The 15,842-nt window shown below is 39.9% G+C and overlaps 1 protein-coding gene across 4 annotated transcripts in view; it reads right to left on the reverse strand.

The window, feature by feature from the left end:
- Window positions 1-4,488: 4,488 nt before the first annotated feature.
- Window positions 4,489-15,842, reverse strand: part of LOC118234970 (spectrin beta chain, non-erythrocytic 4-like) — a 29,846-nt gene continuing 18,492 nt past the window's right edge. The window contains exons 11-20 of one of the 4 annotated variants that reach the window (XM_035431868.1): window positions 13,579-13,823; window positions 12,879-13,017; window positions 12,652-12,736; window positions 11,297-11,493; window positions 10,114-10,850; window positions 9,850-9,910; window positions 8,065-8,312; window positions 7,394-7,561; window positions 7,022-7,064; window positions 4,489-6,860 (exon numbers count right to left, since the gene is read on the reverse strand). In XM_035431868.1, the coding sequence (XP_035287759.1) occupies window positions 6,612-6,860; window positions 7,022-7,064; window positions 7,394-7,561; window positions 8,065-8,312; window positions 9,850-9,910; window positions 10,114-10,850; window positions 11,297-11,493; window positions 12,652-12,736; window positions 12,879-13,017; window positions 13,579-13,823 (2,172 nt within the window). In that variant the 3' untranslated portion in view covers window positions 4,489-6,611. Of the gene's footprint in view, window positions 6,861-7,021; window positions 7,065-7,393; window positions 7,565-8,064; window positions 8,313-9,849; window positions 9,911-10,113; window positions 10,851-11,296; window positions 11,494-12,651; window positions 12,737-12,878; window positions 13,018-13,578; window positions 13,824-15,842 lie in introns of those variants that run through there. The other 3 variants (XM_035431867.1, XM_035431871.1, XM_035431869.1) reach the window with 3 other exon arrangements.

A 15,842-nucleotide genomic window follows, 5' to 3' on the forward strand; every position in this document is an offset into this window, starting at 1 on the left:
TCTGGTGGCAGATGCCGGTAGTCCAGCCAGAAGAGAGTTGCAGTAGTCCAGGCGGGATAGAACCATTGCTTGGACCAGGAGCTGGGTTGAGTAGGTGGTGAGAAAGGGGCGGATTCTGCGGATGTTGTATAGGAAAAATCTGCATGCCCGGGTTACTGCTGCAATGTTGTTGGAGAGGGACAGCCTGTTGTCCATCATCACTCCGAGATTCTTGGCGCAGGGTGATGATGTCACTACGGTGTCCCCTAAGGAAATGAAAAAGTCGAGGAGGGGAGAGGTTAGAGCAGGAATAAAGATTAGCTCCGTCTTTCCCGGGTTGAGCTTCAGGTGGTGATTGTCCATCCAGCTCTGTATGTCCCTCAGGCAAGCGGAGATACGGGCAGGGACCTGTGTGTCCGATGGGGAGAAGGAGAGAAAGAGTTGCGTGTCGTCGGCATAGGAATGATAGGACAAGCCATGGGCAGATATTACAGGGCCAAGGGATCTGGTGTACATGGAGAAGAGAAGGGGACCAAGGACTGAGCCCTGGGGAACTCCGGTGGTGAGGGGACGGGGTGGTGATACCTTACCCGCCCAGGCAACCTGGAAGGAGCGGTCAGAGAGGTAGGACTCAATCCAGTCAAGGACTGTGCCGCGGATCCCTGTTGCTGCCAGGGAGGACAGGAGGGTAGAGTGGTCCACAGTGTCAAATGCAGCGGAGAGGTCTAGAAGAATCAGGACAGAGGAGAGGGAGGCTGCTCGTGCGGCATGGAGTGACTCACTGACCGAGAGGAGTGCAGTCTCGGTCGAGTGGCCAGGCCTGAAGCCAGACTGGTGGGGATCAAGCAGGTTGTTCTCAGAGAAGAAAGCAGAGAGCTGGTTAGATGCAGCACGTTCAAGTGTTTTGGATAGGAAAGGGAGGAGAGATACCGGGCGGTAGTTCTGAATGACTGAAGGATCTAGTGTGGGTTTCTTCAGCAGCGGGGTGATGTGGGCCTTCTTGAAGGATGAGGGGAAACATCCAGAAGATAGGGATGAGTTCACGAATCTACCTTGGTGGGTAGCTAACATCATATCCCTAACATTAACTTACAGTTTAGTCAAGTTATTTTTGTTTCAAATATTGTCCAAAAAAAAAAAAAACTGCTCTCAGTTACCTCAGGCTATTTATTCAGCCTTCTCTTTAGTCATCAATAAAGTGCTACCTGTCAGTATGTCTTGATATTGTGTACGCAAGATTTAATTCACATTTACAAGCTTGGACTTGAGAATGCAACGGGCAAGCACATGGCAATGCAGCTTAAATTTTGCCATGCCAATTGTATGAAATGAGTGTTCCAAAATAAAATTGGCATACTATCATGAAATGTTGGGCTGTCAGAATGAATTTCACATTTGAAACATAATTCAAAGTACAAAACAAGCTTCATTTCAATGGGAAAATGTGTTTTTAAAGTGCAAACAAACAGCGCCATATTTTAATCAGTGTGCTTTCAAACTTTCTTCCTGCTGAACACATCCCTTGTCCCTCTCACATCATGCATTATTACTGCTAAAGTAGCTATTTGTATACAAATGAAACTGTAGCATCATGGCCAAAAACACTTTGCAGGACCCAACAGAGTTCAGCAGCCACATGAGTACATTTTTCTCCCCCTGTGTACACATTTAGTACCCACTGAATGCCAAAAGGCCATCATATACAATCATTTAACTTTTGCCACGTTTCCACCGCAGGAACTAGGGTCTAAATTTAGTTCCGGGGGCTTTATTTTACCCCCCAAAAAGTTCCTGCTCGGGGGGTAGTACTTTCCGAAAGTACAGGAACCTTTTGTGTGGAGCTTGCAGCGCTGAACATTTCTGATTGGTCGAGTACTCGCAGCATTTTTTTGTGTTTGTTTTCAGCCGCCATGTTTAAAAATATGCAGCCGCAAACCAATTTATTTTCATAATAACTTCAAATCAAACTTGTATGTTATGCGGCGCAGTAGCCTAGTTTTGGTTATAGCCTGCCAACGTCTTGGAATTATAACGTGTGCTTTTCTGTTCTTTTCTTGCTTTAGTATTCGTTTTATAATTTATTTTTTATAAAAAGCATTCGTGCTGGGACAGCATATTATGTACCAAAACATTCAAACGGATTAATTCGGTTGCTGAATATTTTCTTCCGGATTTTCTTTGTTAGCCCGTTGTAATTGACTCAAAACGTTTGATACAGTTATGTGAGGTATGCGGTAGTTCTGCGTAATTCACATTGGTGATACAGTAAAAGCAAACTGGAAATCACCTTCCGCACTTTTTGTCAGGGTAAAATAACAGGTTAATTCTAGTAATCGTCCCTTTAGCTTTTTCAGACTGCCGTAATTTTACTCTGTCATTCTTCAATTCCACAAAAAGACCAGGAAGACTATGGACTAATTTATGGTGCATGGTTCGCATCTGGAGGGCACACTTTGCTGCTCGGCTAGCAGTAACTTCGAAGGAAAGCAAACGGTGGCTGTACCACTACTAATTTAAATTTTCATGCAAGTCCGAGTTTTCGTTCTATTCTTGTCATTTTGCGATTTGCGATATGGAATTGACGATGAGAAAGTAATGAAACAGCAAATTGTTTACAACGTGTGCATGTTTTCTGCTGTTGTTGCCAGTTATACATATAAATGTGAATGCATTCGGTCGCTTCGGATGTCAAGACATGAAAGCGAATGTTCGCATAAAAACATAATGAATGTGTTTGAGAGGATATATAAAACAGTTACAATCTGACTATTAGCCTGTTATATCCTATTTGTTGCATAACAACGGTCCAAGTTCAACTACCAACGACAGTTTTGCTTGACAACGGTAAAATAAGCCCAAACGGCTGCAGAAGAATATTTCAATTCCAGGTGATTAAATCAATAAAAAAATAAAAAAAAAACAGGGGTAACCATATATCATCATTGGTAACCCGTTGTATATAAGTGGAATAAACCCCTCTGGGCTGTCCCAGTAATTAGAAAATAATGTAGGCTACTTCGGTGGTAGTATGGGGTTACAGAAGAAATCATAGGACAGATGAACCGACGACAACGTCGTTTTTTCATACGTCAGTGGGCTAATTTGCCTAATCTTCGCGGGACTTTAGACCGCGGTGGAAACGCAGACAACCATGGGCTGAAGGAACCTTTTAGTTCCTTGAAAAGTAGTTCCTGGGACTAAAAGTTCCGGGTAATTTTGGTGGAAACGCAGCTTTTGTGTAAATATATTTTCCAGTGTATCTGATTTGGACTAGCTTTTAATGGAAAGAATATTCAAAAGGAACCTTTGGGAACACCTGACAACACTCATGCAATGCAAGGGTCAAGAGTTTATCAAGTAGTGCTGGCTCCTCTTGCATAATGTTATGATAAACACTCTGTAAATAAAGTCAGACCACACATAGGAGTATTGTAGGCAATTCTGGGCATCTCACGATAAGAAAGATATAAGCTCTGCAAATATTCAAATAAGGGCGACTAATTAGATGAAAAATAAATTCCACACAAATACCAGAGTCCTTTATACAGAGTTGTCAATATGTACTGCTTGTCAGGTCATGTAGTAAAGACAGGGTGTTTAATTCCAGGTCAGATATGGTGATGGACACTCTCTAGTTTGTAGGTAAATGGTGAGCTGAGTTGGCTGAATTGTCTGTTCTCACCATCACCTATTCTTATGTTTCTTGTGTTGTGAAATATTGTCACGTACCACTCCTCTTCATGCAAATACTCAACATACCCTAGGCAGGGTGTTAAATACACATATTTAAGAAAATTCATACCTTTAGATGTTCTGTAATGTCCTAGGGCTTAGACTTCAAGAAAGAGTCTTTGGAAATGGCATGAAATCTAAATTTTTTGTGCTTCAAATGTTAAAATCATACAGAAATGCAGCTTTGTGGTGATTGTACGTTATGCCATGTAGGTTCACTTACGTTATGGGCTTTGGTCCCCTGAATTTATGTAGTTATATTTATTTGAAATATTAAAATTATATATTTATTTATTTTTGGAAAGTGGAGAACATTGGCACACACGCACGCACACACACACACATGCAAACATGCCCAATTATTACATAAATAACCTGCATCATAAATATATCAAGGTCATTTACTCTGTGCATTAGACTAGACCTGTAGTGCAAAGGGAAAGTTTTTTTCTTTTGAAAAACATAATCTGTTATTTTCCTTTATAATTTTTTTCCAACAACGTATTTATACTTCATAACATGGGCTATGATAAATATTGCATATTATTTAAATATTCAATTGTAACAATATCAATATGCACCATAAAAGAAATAAAGATAAATTATATTGCCTCTGAACAGAAATACGTCACAAACATAGATTTGTATTTACTGCTTCTGAGGCACTTTTCTTTGTCAAACATAGTAAAACCTCTGACATACAAATTCATCAGGATTGGAGGTTATCAGAAACTCTGAAATGTTTGTGTCTTTGAATGTAAAGTGAAAAAACACAAATTTTAAGAATCAGAATCTTTATTTGAATCATATACCTCCATTATGGTAGCCTTAACTGAACAAGTTGTCGACTTTCATTTTGTAGTTATGATCCTTAGTTCAAGTTAATAACCAGTACTTAAACTAACAGCAATCAGGATCTCATTAGAACATTCATATTTTTCTTTCAGCTTTCTGAACAATACTGTACATCTTCATTTATGTATTTTTTTGTCAATGGAAAGTGCAACTCAGTTTTGTTCAATGCTCGCAGTTTTGCATCAGTGACAATAAAGGAGCTTGATAAGGCTTCTCTGAGGTTCTACTCTACTGCTCATATCGCTATATTCTGAATTGCATTTAGAACTGAAAAGCAAATACTGAGTCAAGAAATAACCCTAAACCCAATGTGCACACATGAAAAATTGGTTTCTCTTCAGCAAGTCTCAATGCTCTCTCCTCTCTCCTCTAACTGTGCGGTTCTCATATTCCAAAGGAGATCTAATCTACAAATATGGATTGTACTGCAATATTTGCATGAGTACCAAAATTGCATTTTATCAGATATTAGTCTTGGACTTTCAATATTTATTATCTTACACAGAAGAAATTACAGCAGCCATATGTACAGCAAACTGTTATCACATAGAAGTAATACAGAAGTTATTGGGCTTTATATTTTCAGTGAAAGGCTAGTAGTATGTTCCTACCACACTATGTTATATATTTTTTGTTCACTTGCAATGTGGTATGACATGACTGTCAAAAATATTTGCAACCTTCAAGTTCATATAGTTCACACATGTACACATTTTTTTGTAAGTGTCCTGAAAATTATTGTGTCTAACATTCACTGATATTGCATAATAATTCCTCCTGATGTGCAATGGAATTCAAATTAAAGTCAATGAAAAATGTGAGTTATGTTTGACCATATTTAGGCTATTCCATGTTAACTGTTGAACTAGAACCTCTGCTTCATCTGCAATAAATTGGCACTGTATTTTCTGCAATTTTGCTAATCATCATATTACCAGTATTGACAGCACACTTTGAAAATATTAGCCTGAGCTATAAATCTATGTGTTTACAAATCAATTTGTACTGTTACATAACTATAATGATTATATATTCTTTTTTGTTTTGAAAATGTACTCATGTTCTTTCACCCATTTGATACATGTTCAGGCTGGAACCTTGTACAGTAATTTCACTGGGTGCACTCGGTAATTTTTAAGTGGCTCACAAAATAGATTTGACCTTTGCTTTAGTATCTGATTCTAATGTGGAAATATTATTTTGAACTATTTTAGATGCACATAACACACATAATATGTTCCATGCTACTATGGACAAAAAGCATATGCCAGATAATGTCTGCCATATATGGAATATTTGGAGTAACCTTTAACTTTATCACTTGTCTCTTGAAATGTTTTGCCCTCAGAAACATTTCATGAACATACAATTACTAATATCATAGATGGGATGTGTTAAAGCACATGAGACTTACATTATTCCCGCTGCATGTTCATCAATTCTCATTAGTACACTGCACCTTGGGGAGTTACCTGACAACTTTGCTTAGAAGTATACAGTAAGTACCACTTTATTCTTTGTGCCCATTGTTTAGAAGTTTCCTGCTTGAAGTGATTCAGACAATGTCTCAGTGTTAGATTTCCTCACAGATCCAGACTCAAACCACTTAAGTTGTCTCTAAGTGAAGTCCTTACATACCGAAGATATTAGAGTGAGTAAGCCCTTATGTAGAAGTATATATAAGTAACACAAGGGCCTTGATTGAAGGAAGAGAAGAAAACAAAGATACAACAAGAAATGAAGAAAGACATGAAGCAAAGGAGAGAATGAAGAAAATTCTTACAGGAAGCTAAAAAGCTTAAAAAGATTTTGCCATATGTCATTCAATTTGAGAGATTAAAAGCCCTCATGAGTCCTTCAGCCCTCTGGCTCACTGGTACTGGATCTCTTAAGATTTGGAAATATAAGAGAGCAGAGAGATGACAATGCATGTTCACGTCCAATCGATGATTCATATTTTTCTTTGTTTCTTTCCTTTGTTCCATGAGGAGTGGTTTCACATCAAGTTTGCTGAAGGTTTGCCTCTTTGTATGTGATTCAAGCGTTCATTTGTTCTTTTCTGACATGCTGGAGCCTCCATCTGATCTCTCCAGCATCTCTCCTGTCTGGGGTTTCTCCCTCTCTTCTAAATTGTTACCCACGGTTGATTTGTCAGCCATGTCAGATTTACCACCATCCTTCCTTGTGCCTTCTTCTGTAGAAGAGGTAGTAGTCTGGGGCATCCCCCATTTGGCAATCTCCTCATGCTCTGCTATACTCGTTGTGATGCTTGTGATCCAGCCCTTCAGGTCCTCCTACACGTTTGTGAGAGAGGCAGAGACATTTCTGAAACCTTATCCATGTATTAACATACAAGCAATGCACTTAAAGCCATTACTCAAAGCAGATCACTCAGAGGAAATTGTTAGTGTGATGGAGAAAAAAACTGTTTAAAGACCAGTGAGACTTTGCTCACCTCATCCCTTGCATGGAAATAAAACTCATTCCCTTCAGTCGTCCTGAAAGAGAAGAAAAGAAAAAACATTCTTAATCTTTACTTTTCAGAAATTTGGTTCTGTTTATCAACATTTTGTGTGTGTGTGTGTGTGTGTGTGTGTGTGTGTGTGGCGGGGGTGGGGGGGTAGGCTCTACATTTTCTCATATTTTTATTACTATTCTGTCTCAGCCTCCTACTATATTTATTTTGAATGGTTGTTCAGTAGTTACATGTTAGCAGTATTTTAAAATACAGCTTCTCTTTAGGAAGTTGTATGTGCAGTATAACAGTCATGTAGCTATGGGATGGTTAGGTACATTAAATTTGAGCACAATAGTATGCAATACTTACTTAAGGGCAAAGACATTTTTTTTCTTCTTGTAGCCATTGGTGACGTCGCAGGTGCAGCTGCTTAAGTTGAGCAGGGGTTCACTATTGTAAGGTGTGGTGGTGTTCTTGGCGTCCTTGTAGAAGCCAATCTCTCCGTTAGATAACACGCAGTATAAGTTCACCCAGGATCTGCTAGTAGGTGAGAAAACTCACATTGTAAGTACAGATGCCTTTGACTTCATCAATTGCATTCAAATATAAATTACACATACTGTTTATGCATTATTGTGTGTGTAGACACAGCCCTCTAAAATTATTGGCAGCCTTGATAAATGTGAGTAAAACAATAAATATAATGATCTATATTTTATGCTCACAAAATTGAAAAAGTATATAATTGTTTTAGTCAGACAGATTTTTTAATAAGTAATCGTTTTATTTCTCAAAAAAATTGGCATGCTTGTTTTCAGTACTTTGATTATTCTGTCTTTACAAAGATTAAACTACCAGCATTGACATCCATTATGTTTGGAACAAAGGCATATTCTGCCTTATTCAGTATTTTTGGTTAGTCGTTCTTTCATATACGTACGATATATAAGGGACTCCACAATTTTAGATCTGTAATTGTTTGATTAGCCCAAGTTTACTTTTAATAATGAAATATATTTGTACCAATTGGGTTGCCTCACCTGTTGGGGTTCTGGCTTTCTATGTCATGTTTTCGAAAGAGGAAACCTTCACGCTTGGCGGTGTGTGAGGGTGGTTGTGGAATGGTTGGGGTACTCTGGGCTGGAGCAGAGCGGGACCGGCGGGTCTCCACTGGTTCTTTGGGCCGGGGCCTCCTCCGGGGTTTTGGGCGATCCCTCGCTCGTGGCCGGTCTGGCCTGGTGACTCGGTCGAGTATGCTACTGGCTTGACGAGGTACTTCCCCTCGAGCCTTTGTGATTGTGAAAAAAGCACAAATACAATATTAGTTTCAATAATGTAGTTTAAATGCTTCATAGTGTTAATGCAGGTTTTGTCTTAACCACAACGTATTACATGGTGCAAGTTTCTATGGAAATATGTATAGCACGTCGTGGCCAAAAAGGTTGACATAAAACTATATTGAAGGCCAATAGTTGGTGCTTTTACACAGGTATTTTTCCTGAGTTAATTAAGCATTTAACACCCCAGCATGCTCCAAGTGATGTACAGAAATGGTGGGCAGCCTTGATTCCCTATAATTAGTTAGTATGACTAGGAGATGAGACCTCAATTATTTTGATAGAGGGATGATTTTTTGGCAATGTTTGGCAAGAGATTTAGTGAAGACAGCTCAATATTTCAGAAAGAACGGTGTTTAAGGTGATGCTGGACTGGAGCTCTAAGGGATAGACAGCAAAGACAAAGAGCAACTCTGGTCTGAAGCACATGCTCCTGTACTGTAACTTGATGTATGTGCATTAGTTCAAGGTGCAAGGCTAAAAAAGTGATTGGCTCAGTTGACAGAAAATTTTCAATTTAGCGCATGAGCAGGGAGTTTAATCAAGAACAGGCTATCAAGAACTCTACAGTGCTGGATACCACAGCAGGGTTGCAGTGCACAAACCACTCAAAACACCTGACAATGCACACTTCACCAAAACAATACATTCAACACAACAGGTCCAAATATTTCTTATTCAACAAAATTAATTCATTTACAAAAAAAATGTCTTGTGCTACATTCATATTGAAAGCCTTTTTGCTTGTCACACCTATAATTCACAATTTGTCCTGTTTGGGCCCTAAGTAACTTCAAAAGGATTGGCCAGAATGAGAGGCCTAGTAATAAGCCACAGAAAGTAGGACTGGAGGGGTAGCCATTAGAGGTTTAAATAAGGGTTAGGGTTAAGGGTGGCCTGGGAAACCTCATGCTGGTATACCTCATACTCTTAGGATTCCATACCTTAAAATTAATTAATACACCTACGGGCACTATATTGGAGATTCTGGGTCAGGCCATACCAGAAAGCAGAGTGGAGAGTTAACTACTGGCTTTGTATCCTGATTTAATTATTACACTTAAAACGTAAATAAAGCATGTTCAATTCAAAATGACAAGATTCAAGTATTTTAAAAATTTGTCTCTGCCCATGATCAACAAATATCTTTTCATGATATACATGCTTTCATTTTTACAGATGACCTGCATGTTTCATTGATATGTGGATGGCACACAACTTCACCTGACTACCAAATCAGGTAAAACTATGGTGGTTGTGTTATGGTGGTGTATCACACTTACAAGTGACCTGTATGTATCAATGGGTTAGAGTTCAGGCAATTTTCTGACAGGCCGCAACATATGGTCTCCTGATTAAAACTTTGAAACACAACACTCCAGGGTTAGTTATTTTTTGTCTAATATCTTCCCCATCACTCCCTGCTGTGAGGGTACTAATTCTGTAAGCTGAGCAGTGATCTCTAGAGACTATGGCAATAGGACTCACCTGAGCTGCTTCTCTCTCCTGTACCTGCTCCACAATTTCTGCCATGGTTGACCTCTTCTCACTACAAGAGTCATGTAATTTTAATGACCCAGGTTGACATTTACAGTATGGCACTGATGGAGGCTAACAATACGTAACTCAATTGACACAATTTAGAAGCTTAGATAAAAGCAGAAAATCAGATTTAAAAGAGATTCAAATAAGAACATTATTTTTTTAAAAACAGGCATGCCGCTTCATTATCCCGGTTAACTCTCCGCTTACCCTGTAGTGGGCTTCTCGGAGAGCTCCTTTGTGCTGTCCTGCTCGCTTGACTTCTTGCTGCTCCCCACAGTCTGCTCCTGTTCGCTGGAGGTCTGCCTCTCCAGCTTCCTCCTGTAGCGACGCTCCCGCACCTCCAGAGGAAGCTCCTCCCAACGGGCTTTGAGCTCCTGCTCGCTCGAGGTCTGCCTCCCGAGCTTGCGCTCCCTGTCCCGACGGTAGTGGTCCATCTGAGGGTCAGAGCGACTGCCCCGGGTGTCCCGTGATAGCTCGCCCCTAAACAAGTCCTTGACGGGAGCCTGCACCAATACATTGGCCATGATGGACGGCTCTGGTTTACTCACAGGCTCCGGCTGACAGACCTCAGGGAGCGGCTGCACTGGCTTTTGGGTAATGCTTTGAGTAATCTCGGGCAGAGGATCAGGTGTACAGTTCTGCTCCACTGGGGCCTCAAGAGATTTCTCACCCCCACCAGCTGGCATGTCCAATCTCCTGTAGCTGGACCAATTCATGACTGGTTTGTAGTTAGCCACTGTTGAGCCTAGCCTTTGGACCACCGAGGTGGTGGGCAGCTTCTGGGGCATGTGCCTGAGTCGAGGCTCTGCTTGCTCATAGATGCTCTGTTGCAGTGAGGACAGGGTAGCCCCCCGAGGAGGACAGGCTGCTTGTGAGTGCAGAAACACCTTTCTGCCAAGTACCGTGGGAGGAATCCTGCTTTGCGTGGCCTTCTCTGTTTCCCCCTAAATGGAGAAGAAAATGATTATTAAGTCCATGGCAATAACTGTATGGACAGCACATTTGAAAGAATGTGAAGAGCTTAGGCCAGGATCCACTGTAAAACTTATGACAAATGTTTGTAAAAGGCACCATACAAATTAATTTGATTTGATGATTTGCTTTAAAACAACACCTACAAATCTCATAACATGAAATTGTTTATATTATTGACAGACCTGATGGCACAGATCTATGTGTGTTTATAATGTGTTAAACCTGTGAGAGTCTTTGCTATTTTGTGTAAAAGAACTCTGTAATCACAGAAATTGAGATGTACATTGTCCATGGTTCTGAAAGTGGTATGCAGTGGGAGGTACAAGGGTAAAAGATTAGCCATATAGCCATAATGATAACGTTCCCTAGGATCAGAGAAGAGAGTGTAAAAGGGACAAGGCAACAGGATAATTACGGTGCTCAGCCGACGCAGCAGGCTGAAATGCTCCTCCCAGGTGGCCGCGGCCTTGCGGAATGCCTGGTGATGGCGGATCAGCTGGTCAGCCTCATCCACGCTGCTGTCCAGCTCCTTCCGGTTGATGAAGGGCTCCTGTCCCGTGAGCCAGGCCTCTGCCATTACTGCCTCCTGGGAGAACTGGTGCACCTCCTGCACTGCAGGGAACAATGAGAACCCAACTGTGTCTCAGATTTTATAGTATTAAAGCATTAACTACTGACACAGGAATGAGAAAACTGACTGGTTAGAACTGACTGCAGTATTAATTTACACAGGCATAGACAAACGTAAAAAAAAAATTAACACTAAAGATGTCTTATTACATTATCTTAATGAGAGTGAACTACCCATTTGAAGAGTACAGTGTGTGTGCATGTGTGTGTGTGTGTGTTTGTAGGGGTAGAGAGAGTGAGAGAGCTCTGTGTGTGGGTATAATTACTCTTCTATACACTCTATCATACATCAATTGCTCTAGCTTGATCTTTGCCATTCCCATTGCCTTCCTTCTTGTCATTAATCACCTAAGACAAGGCTCAAGACTAGTAGCAAACCCTTCTGTTTGGGTTGGGTTACAATGTAGAGAGGAGCCATCAAAACCTGACATCTGCTGGTGCTGCCTTTTCCGACCCTTGTATCGTGCCTGGGTCGACAGAACACATTTCTTGGCTGACTTGGCCGCTCTACCTGGTTTGACCACACTGCTTGACTTGGCTGACCTGGATGCACCTCATCGCTTGGCTGATCTGGCTGCAGTTCTTCACTCAGCTGATCCATTGATTCTGACATGAAGCTATCATCCAGAATTTCACAGACCATGTCTCTGCTTTGGGCCTTTCTTTAACAAATGGCTCCAGAATCCTCATGAATTGCAGATAATTCCATTGCTTCTTGGCATTATGTGGATTAGAATTAATAGTTCATAGTTTTAACTTGGTGTAACTTGGTGAAGGCCTACTGAAGATACGTTATATACACAATTAAATACACAATCAATTGCAAGAATTAATGCATGATTTGTGCTCGTCTGGTGCATTTATTGTTTTGTCAAAAGTACGATGTAAAAATATACCACTAATATTTGTGAAAGCAAAGTCCTGGGTTGTTCAAAATGTTTTATTTTGAGGGACCCTTCTCTGAGGGAAACATTTCCACCCCTGCCTGTAGCATAGCAGCGCCTAAACCTTTCTGGAACTAATCAGATTTAAGGACACTAATCTCATAAACTGCATCTTCCCTTTCCAGGTGTCCTGTACATATCCTGGGGTTATGGCTATTTGAACATAGACCCAACATGCATAGTGAGATGCACTTACTCTTCTGTAGTTCCCCCCATTTCTTCTCCCATTTCTCAGAAAGCTCCTTCTGCTTTGCCATGAGCATATCCAGCTTCTCCCGAACCTAAGAAATGCAACAACGACAAAAGAAAAAGAAAGTTCAAGAGTGCCAGGAAGTCTTTACAGCAATGTTTGCAGTCATGTTGTTAGAGCAATCCCACTATTTCCAATGTAATCCACAGTACTGCTGACTTTGTATCGCTCACCTCCTCAGCAGCAGGGTTTCTGGCTGTCATTAAGGTCTTGCCCAACTCCAGGCACTGCAGAAGGCTCTTGTTTCGTGCTTCAATATCACTCTTTAGGCTTTGGTGGTAGTTTATTACCACCTCCACAGAGGACAAATCCCTGGAAGACCAGAAATTATATAGACAATTATTTTTTACAAGGGTAGGGAAATGGCCATACAATACTTTAAAAGGAGGGTCATAATTATACATAGTTAATACAGATTAAAAATTTAAACTATTCATTTTAAACAGAAGTCACTTTATTGAAGCATATTTATCTCGCACGTTATTATGTGGTCATTTTACATTCACCTTGGATTTATAACCTTTAGAAGAAGAATGCTATTATCAGAATTACCTCCCGGTTAATTTAGTAGTATTTATGACTACTATAAATATATATATATTTCTCTTTCTCTTCTTTGTTTGTTTATTGGTTTTCTTTCCTCTTTTTCTGTTCTGATTTGATTAGGTCTGTTTATTTTATGACTTTGTTACCTCCTCTGCCCTTTTGTTTAGTTTGTTTTTGTTTACTTAATAAAAAAATTAAAAAATATATATTTTTTTTAAAGTTAAAAAAAAAAAGAATTATCCTTCCGGGTTATTTCAGCCTGAGAATTCCAGGGGAATTAATTACTCTGATTTTGAAAAGAAGGTGGCCTAATGCTCTGAGGTATACCTAGGATTCCCTTCTTTCTCAATCTGACAGATGAGGCGGTCCATCCACAAGTTCAGGTCTTGCACCAAGCCGAGGAAATGGAGCTTGTCTGCCGCCGTGGTGAGCTGCACCCCACACTCGTCACAGGTGGTCAGGAGCTCTTTCCAAGCCTGCATGATATCCTGCTCCTTCCTGGCGATGGCTTCCGCCTTCTCTCCAGCATAAACGGTCCGGAGCTGGGTGGCACTCTCCTGCAGCTGCCTCACCTGCAGTACAATTTTGAAAATTTGAGTCATTTTTTTTTTAAATCAGAAGATCTGATCTGATTTTTTTCATAGAGCTGAGATTTATTTATTTATTGAATTTATTTATTACTTTTTGTCATTTCAGAGCTCGCTACTCAGAAAGAAAACAATTATGAGTAATCAAGTACGATATAATTCTGCATACACAACCGTGTTGGGAATGGAGGTAAGTTGGATTCATGAAAAGTTTAATAATTGAAAAATTGTAAAATATTAGAGGCAGAGCAGTCTGAAATATCAAATGACAACATTATACATTAAGAATTCATTGACACATATTGAAAAACTGGCTCAGATTCATCAAACATAAATAAGGCCCAAAGTAATAATTATCTCCCACATATTTTCCTCATTACAGAGTCAATAAAGCCTCCATTTCAAACCAACAATCAAATATTCAAGTGCCAATTATATCAATTGATCATTCAATAACCATAAAGTGGATGAGAAGAGTAATAGTGCAACACTTATATTGATGGCGTGTATGGAATATTTGATTTCGTTTTTTCAAATCAAGGTGCTTATTAAATTTAAGATTTTAATCCAACCATACTACTACATATGTGTAAGCAGTTACATGTGTGTCTACACACTCACAAATTGATAGCGGAGGTTGCACAATCATTCTTACACCACTCTACATACCTTACATTGCATTTGTAAACATTTATTTCTCTAATATATGCATATCCTAAGTAATTCAAATTAAAAAGTACATTTTCAGAAATATGTTCAAAACTTAATAAAAACAGTAAAAATGTGTATTAACTGTGAACTGAATGAATGCTTAAGGCTAATTTATGCTTCAGCGACAAAGTGTCGTACTACAAAGTGTCGGCCGGTAGAACTTTGTTGCACGACGTTTTGCATTTATATTTCAGCGACAGTGCCCGTTGTTACTATAGCAACCAGACGGCAAGCACAGCAGAGGTTTGTTTAGCCTAAAAAATGGCAGCGCCACTAACGTTGTCATAAAATATTTCCAGACCGTGAAAACTGCCTGACTTGTTTACTTTTTGGACAAATGTGGCTAGTGGGTAAATCTATCGCTGTTCCGTAGCAGCACTTTCGACACAAGCAATATCGGAAGCGCTATACTAAAATTTCTTCTTACCGTGAAGAGATTGACGAAAGTTCTTTTTTTAATGCATAGTAGGTTTGATCTAAATGCAGTTATAGTGTATCGCCTTTTTCCAATGGTAAGTTACTTTTAGTGTTATTAACTAAAACGAGAGCCAGTTTAGTCCCAAAGTTGTCAAAGTCAGACGGGTGGGCCTATATTTAACGTTAACGTGTAGCCTACAGTTTTAATTTAATTAAATTTTTTGATAAAGTGTGGTTTTATGGTTTTAAACACTCTGCACTATGACGACATTATAACTCCATAAAGTGGGTGACTGACAAGTGTTTCTCTGTTTTCATGCATGGTAAGTTTGATCTAAATTCATTTACAGAATATAGCGTTTTTTCCCCAAAGATGGTATTTCTCGATACAATTGTGCCGCCTTGTTAACACATTTCTACGGTTGCGGGTCAGGCACTCTTCACGGTAAGAAGAAATTGTAGGATAGCGCTTCCGATATTGCTTGTGTCGAAAGTGCTGCGACGGAAACAGCGATAGATTTACCGACTAGCCACATCTGTCCAAAATGTAAACAAGTCAGGCAGTTTTCACGGTCGGGAAAAATTTTATGACAACATCGCCATGGCAACCTTTTTGCCTTCGTTTCAGCCATCCAATCACAGCTGCGCGACACTTAAGACGGTGTCTGCAACCTTACAAAAATCAGCAGGTACGCAACACCCATCACCGACCCTCTAAAAGTGTCAGCTTGATGTCAAAACTGTCGAATTTGCATCATTTTTGTCCCGCGACATGTCGCATGACACTTTGTTTCCGAAGCATAAATTAGCCTTTATGCTATTTAAAGAGAGTCTGAGCATAAAAACAGTTGTATTATCCAACATCTGTCATGGCAC

Source organism: Anguilla anguilla, chromosome 9 (assembly GCF_013347855.1).
Source record: "Anguilla anguilla isolate fAngAng1 chromosome 9, fAngAng1.pri, whole genome shotgun sequence".
Classification (NCBI taxonomy): domain Eukaryota; kingdom Metazoa; phylum Chordata; class Actinopteri; order Anguilliformes; family Anguillidae; genus Anguilla; species Anguilla anguilla.